The sequence below is a fragment of the Dendrobium catenatum genome, unplaced genomic scaffold (assembly GCF_001605985.2).
Source record: "Dendrobium catenatum unplaced genomic scaffold, ASM160598v2 fragScaff_scaffold_1263, whole genome shotgun sequence".
Classification (NCBI taxonomy): domain Eukaryota; kingdom Viridiplantae; phylum Streptophyta; class Magnoliopsida; order Asparagales; family Orchidaceae; genus Dendrobium; species Dendrobium catenatum.
The window spans coordinates 1010133-1017156 of record NW_021319725.1 but is presented as its reverse complement, the minus strand read 5'-3'; the positions used below and the strand labels follow the sequence as shown (position 1 = coordinate 1017156).

The window sequence follows — 7024 nt, the reverse complement described above, 5'->3', positions numbered from 1 at the left end:
TGCTACCGCGTGATATTGATGCTTCTCAAAATCACTTTGGATTCATGTCGGGTAGGTCGACTATGGAAGCCATACATTTATTAAGAGGTTTGATGGAGAAATATAGAGAAAATAAGGAGGATCTACATATGATATTTATTGATTTAGAAAAATCATATGATAAAGTTCCAAGAGAAGTGCTATGGAGAGTTCTTGAAAAGAAAGGAGTCAATAATGCTTATATTCAAATCATTAAAGATATGTATGCAGGAGCTATTACTTGTGTTCAAACACAAGGTGGTTTGACCAAGTATTTCCCTATTTCGGTTGGGTTACATCAAGGATCAGCCTTAAGCCCATATCTATTTGCTTTAGTCATGGATGTTCTCACTAGACATTTGCAAGATGATGTACCTTGGTGTATGCTTTTTGCTGATGATATTCTTCTTGTTGATAAGACTAGAGAGGGTGTTGAAGGTAAACTTGAATTATGGAGGTCAACTTTAGAGTCTAAAGGTTTTCGCTTGAGTAGATCTAAAACGGAATATATGGAGTGTAATTTTAGTAGTAATGGACCTAGTGAGGGGATTGAAACTTTGGGCAATCAAGTCATTAATAAGAGTACACATTTTAGATATCTTGGATCTATTGTTCAGAGTGATGGTGAAATAGATGGGGATATTATGAGGCTATCAGCAGAATTCAAGTTGGATGGTTGAAGTGGAGGAATGCATCGGGCTTGTTATGTGATAGAAATGTACCCCTCAAACTTAAGGGGAAATTCTATAAGATGGTAGTGAGGCCTGTAATGCTTTATGGTGCTGAATGTTGGCCATTAAAAGAGAAGCATAATACTAAGTTAAGTGTGGCAGAGATGAGGATGCTCAGGTGGATGAGTGGCTTTACCCGTAGAGATAGGATACGAAATGAGCATATACGTGAAAAGGTTGGAGTAGCTCCAGTAGAAGATAAGATTAGAGAGAGTCGCCTTAGATGGTTTGGTCACATAAAAAGGCGGCCTTCCGATGACCCGGTTAGGAGAGTAGAGGTATTAGATTTGACTTGTGTTAAGAGAGGTAGGGGTAGACCTAAAAAGACTTGGTTATAAAATATTAGGAATGACCTTTCTTTATTAGATTTAAACGAGAATTTGACTTTTAATAGGACACAATGGAGAAAAAGGATTCATGTAGCCGACCCCACGTAGTGGGATAAAGGCTTGATGTTGTTGTTGTTGTTGTTGAGTTAAACAATGAAGTAAAACACAAAGAGCGGTAAACACAAGCTTAGGTTAAGCTACTTGCGAAAAGTAAAAACCACATAACAATCAATTACTCTTGACATTGCATATGAGATAGGTTTCAACAAGAAATCCCTAATCTAACAACAAGAGTAGTGCTATGAAAGAGCTCTCACACAATTCCTACCAAATACTAGGCTTTAGCGGAGCGTTGCAAGATTTTGCATGAATCAATCAAAACTATAAGGATCAATGAGGAAGGTAAGAGAAGAGGTAAGAGTTCACCCTTTATTAAGATTTAACCTTATCGCAAGCTTGGACAGCAGTTGGTGATTTCTTGGACGGCTCGGACAGCAACAAATCCAAGCTCGAACCTTTGGATAGCAAGTAGCCAACATGGGACAGCTATTCCTGACAGTTCCAGGCAGTAACGGTGGCTCCCAAAGGGGCTGGACAGCAATGAACTCCTGCTGGAATCACTGGGCAGCAACTCTCTAGGGATTGGAAGGGTGGACAGCCACTATTAACATCCAGAATTTCTGGACAACAAGGAAACTTGGTGTAGGGGGTAGGGTTTGATGTGGGTGGCGGGTAGAGAGAGGGAAGAAGGGGATTGGCCACGCTAGTGGAGAGAGGAGAAGAAGGACAGGGTTCGGCCAAGGCTAGGAGAGGGAGTCCCTTTCCAAATATGAAATTTTTGCTTTTCAGATTTCTATTTGGAAGGAAAATGGATTTAAAGATTTGAAATTCAAACAAGGAAAATAGAAGGAAAGTATTTTATAGATTGGAGATTTAATTGGTATCTTCAAAAGAAAGGGGATTTAATGGAGACTTGAGAGAGAAAGGGGGTGGGGCCGGCGGCACTTTGAATTGGGGAAGGCTTTGAATGGATTTTTTAATGCTTGCCTAAATGGGACCCTTAATTGAAGCCAATGAAATTAAATCAAATCCAATTAGAATTTTATTTGGATGAGATTTAGGAAACCTTCCTAAAATAGATTTCTATTTTAAGAAATAATTCAAATTTCAAAGTTGATTTTGAAATTTAAAATTATGGCTTTCCAAATTGGGATTATATAAAAGGTAAGAATTAATTGGGTTGAAGTTGGGGAGGAAGGGGAGTGGAAAGGAGGCCGGCGGCTAGCCTAGGCTTAAGGTTAGGTTTGTGGGTTGGATGCATTGGTGGTAGAAGTAGGAAGGTCAGTTGGGGGTGAAGGGGAGGTGGATTGGAGGGGTGGAGTTGGCCGGCAACAATGTGGGGTTTTGCTAGGGAGAACCGGCGGCTAAGGTGGAAGGGGATTGGATGAGTATGTATGTGGCTTAATGGAGGAGGAAGGGAAATGAGAAGGAACGAAAGAAAGGTAAGGAAGAAGAACCACGAACCCGATCGTCTCCAAGGTTGGTGGGTGATCCGATTTCCCTCTCTTAGGGATTTCTCCAAGACTCACAAACTCTTACATCAAAAGAACAATACACAGGAAATTTTCTTTCATATCATCATTAACCCTCAAAGAAGAAAAGGGAGGCTTTAAATAGCCCATACAATGAGAAAATACAAAGTACTACTATGCTCATCGGGCTTACACATACCTAAGCCCTTAAGTAAGGGCAAAAGTGAAAAAGCATAATAAAACTTCATAAATAAAACTAATACATCAATAATAAATATGAAAATCAAAATTAGAGCGGTGTAATCGTGGTCGTTGGTCGCCAGCCATGTCTCTAATAAGCTTTCCATGTCTTGATGTCCTCATCAGGTATTTATAATGTGAAACACTGAGGTATTAGCAAGAACTTAAAAAAATTGTTGTGCAGTGTATTAAATGCTTATCAGATCATCATCATTACATAGATCTTGGTAATTCCTATACAAATAATGAGCCTTTAAGTTTCATTTAGAAAGTGTTACTCATCAAAGGAATGCTTTACAATAAATAGGTTTAATTTATTATATAAAGCGTTTTCTCTTGAAAATTTTCAGTCTTGAAAAATTCTATCAAGGCAATGTTTGAAGTCTATCAAGAATTTATCCATTATCATGCTCTAGGATATCACGCAATCATCCTATAGATCGTCTTGAGAAAGAACAAATACATAAGCATCACACAATTCCATTCACAGTTCTAAAGTTCAACAAACCACAAAATTTCTTTTCAGTGAGCTAGAAAAAATTATCATATTTTTTCAAAAGGACAAAAAAAAAAAAAAACCCATGAATGTATATTGAATCTCTATTTTTTGTTAAAGGTACTCACTGGGATAATCTTCTCGTCCCATTCTCATGCTCTTGGGAAGCATGACATATCCTCCCTTTGTCTACATACCCCTTTGTTGTCGTCGACCATTGCGCAGTTCTGGGCAATTTAGGTATGCTTATCCTTGGGCAAAGTGCTAAGCATTTGTTATGCTAGGATAAATTATTATGTGCGGAGACTGGATGCAGAATGTCTTCTGAAGGCCAATCAGAATTTGTCACATCAGTGGTACTGAGTCGCGGTACCGAGCTACTCGACTCTTGTGATCTTCATCTCCATGGCCTCAATTCTCAACATGTTCTTGTCTGGTTGCTTTGAATTCATAGGACAATGCTTCTCTTCAATAATACCCAATTTGTGCTCTTGAGTGTTAGTGGCTTGCCTTGATTCAACTCTATTTTCTTCTCTAGAATCTCCACCTTCACCATTGTGAGGGCTGATGAAGTCGAGAATGAGAAAGAAGACCCAGACCCTTCAATCTATGAGCTATAATATGTTCCACGAATCTTTTAAACTCTTAAATATCCCATATCTCTAGGCTTGTCTCTCCATGATTTTCTTCAGTATCTTCATTGGTTTGGCCAATATGTTGACGCTTTTGCTTTATGTGGCCAGGTTCTTGACGTGGATTGATAGTGATGGTTGTTCTTCACGAATCGATTGACAAACTTTTCAGGGATGTAGGTGGTCAAGAAATTAGGACCTACTCTTGAGCAGTAAGAAACTGGAGGGGAAAAAAGTTTGTCGGGGCTAAAAACATTGAGTAACAGATTTTTTCAAGTAGACTAAGCTGCAGATTTTGATAATAGGGGAATTGTGGCTTGTAATTTTATCTTAATTTATATATATATATATAGGCTTCTAAGGTGAGAGGAAGTCTAGAAACACAAAGTTACAGTAATTTGCTTGAGAAATGCAATGCTAATGAGATGCTACCAAAAACATTAACATTCACCGAATATGATCAGGTTGTTTACATAGTCATTGACTTGATATTCAAACTAGTTAATTACTTTTTCTTTGATAATGGACATAATTCTAAATTTGTCTTTCTTGCTGGATGAAAATATTTGAGTTCTGATCAACTGGTTACTGTCTTATAATCTGTTTCTTATTCAAACATATTCTAGAAAATTTTGTCAAGAAAGAACTCATATAGCGGAGTGAGATATAAAGATGAACCTGCTATATTTGCTTGGGAGCTAATGAACGAACCTAGATGCGCATTGAACTCATCTGCTCCTCTTCTTCAGGTAACGTTTAGCAACTAATTCATGGTTTTCTTATGTAGACTTGCAAATTTTTGTTGCATATGCTTTTGGTTTTGCAAGTGTTTTGGCAGTTACACGTAGGGGTGTAAGTGAGCCGAGCCTGCTCGCGAGCCAGCTTGAGCTCGACTCGTTTATGGGCTCGCAAGCCAAGCTTATCGAGCTCACGAGTCGAGGTCAAAGCTCGAGTTCGAGCTTGAGCCGGCTTGGCTCGTGAGCTCGCGAGCCGGCTCAAATAAATATTAATATTTTTAAAATAATTTTATTTTATTTATTAAATTTCTATATTTAAAAAATTTAATAAAAATCACTTAAGTTTTTTTTTTAAATGTTAAACATTTCATATTTTTTTCTAAATTTTGTCTAAGTTTTAAAAATCCTGCTTAAGTTTTAAAAATCCCGATTAATTTTTAAAAATCCCGCCTAAATTTAAAAATTCCTGCCCATGACTCGCGAGCCGGCTCGAGCTCACTTACAGTGAGACGAGCTCGAGTTCGAGCTCGCTTTCCAACTAACGAGCTGAGCTCGATAAGAGTCTAAACTCGACTTGTCTCGTCTCGTTTACACCCCTACTTACACACCACAAATTGTGAACCCAGCCTTTTTTTTTTCCCGTGAACCCAGCCTTATGCTTGTTATGCAGGCTTGGATTGCTGAGATGGCTTCTCACATCAAAAGTTTGGATAAGAAACACATGGTCACAGTAGGGCTGGAAGGGTTCTATGGACATGGGAGAACTGAAAGAGTAGGCGCTAATCCCGGAGAATGGGCTTCTTCACTTGGTTCTGATTTCATTCAAAACTCTGCTGACGAGAACATAGATTTTGCTTCAGTTCATGCCTATCCTGATAGCTGGTTGGTTTCAATGCTCCTTAATCAAAACTTTAACATGAATTGAGGGAGCTCTTATATGATTTTCTTGCAGGATACCAAAAGCAAGCTTTGAAGAAAAGGTGAAGTATCTCTCCAACTGGGTTGATTACCATGTGAATGATAGTGAGCATGTATTGAAAAAGCCAGTGCTGTTTGGGGAGGTTGGGTTTCACTTAGAAGGAAAGAAAAATGGATCTTATGATAGAGATATCATCTTGAAGCTGGTTTATGATAAGTTATATGAGTCTGCAAAGAAAGGTGAAGCTGGAGCTGGAGCATTGATATGGCAATTGATGATTGAAGAAACCCAAGTGTACAAGGATGAATTCTCATTAGTTGCTAGCCGGCATCCTTCAACCTACAATCTCATATTACAGCAGTCTTGCAGATTGAGAAAATTATTCCGAAGAAAAGGAAAAACAAAAAGCAATTTTTGGCCTTGTACCGATCCTTAATTTTGGAGAGATTATTACGTGTGGTGTCTAGACTGTCCGGAGACGAATTCGGATGCACCATGTCACCCGGATGCACTAGGCCCCGGATGACATGGCACGTCCGAATTTGCCTCCGAATGAATCCAGGCGCCACACGTAATAATTTTCCCTAATTTTGACGTAGTAAATATTCATTTTCCAACACATTTGTTCAATTCTCTCCGAGTCCTGATTGTCTTCTGCTTCATTTTTTTTTTTTTTTTTGATTTAGCCGATTGTTGTAAATGTAAAGAATGGATTCATGTAATATTTATATGTTGGGAAGTTTACGATAGCCATCTAGTTGATTCTTGAATTCGCAATGATGGATAACTTGCCTGCATGTTTCTAATCAATGGGAAGTGTTCATATTGACAGAAATAAAGTGGAAACGCGATAAATTGTGGCCTAATTCTAGATCCAGCACCATTGAGCTCGGCCTGTCAATTGAGCTCAGCGGGCTGAGCCTCAGGAAGGCTTGGCTTAGAGTTTCTTTGAGACAATTTGTTACTGTTTTTTAAAATAAATTTTTATTAAAAAAAAAGTATTTAGAAATCTTTTTATTAAAAATTTGCTTTAGAAATTAAGAAAGTTATCCCAAACGAAATATTAATTGTATTATGGCTCAATTTATCAGCTTAAGCTTGAATATGTTATGCTCAAGTTTGGCCAGATTTTACAGAGTCTCCCATTGAGTATGTAGGGGTGCAAATGAGTCGAGTAAAACTCGAGTCAGGGGGTGTTCGAGTGGAGTTCAACTGTTAAATATTGAGCTCAAGCTCAAAGTTCAAGCTCGTCCAACTATAAAAGAGCTCGAGCCGGCTCATGAGCATTGGCGTCATTTTTTTTGAATATTTTTGAATATTTTAAATATTTAAATATTTAAAATATTCAAAAATATTCAAAAAAAATGACGCCAATGCTCATGAGCCGGCT

At 38.1% G+C, this 7024-nt stretch overlaps 1 protein-coding gene across 1 annotated transcript in view; it reads left to right on the top strand.

Annotated features, from left to right (window-relative positions):
- LOC110106115 (mannan endo-1,4-beta-mannosidase 6) overlaps positions 1 to 6414 on the top strand; it is a 16026-nt gene extending 9612 nt beyond the window's left edge. Inside the window, exons 3-5 of the mRNA XM_020835881.2 lie at positions 4605 to 4727; positions 5386 to 5597; positions 5668 to 6414. Of these exons, the coding sequence (XP_020691540.1) occupies positions 4605 to 4727; positions 5386 to 5597; positions 5668 to 6070 (738 nt within the window). The 3' untranslated portion in view covers positions 6071 to 6414. The remainder of the gene's footprint in view (positions 1 to 4604; positions 4728 to 5385; positions 5598 to 5667) is intronic.
- Positions 6415 to 7024: the final 610 nt, after the last annotated feature.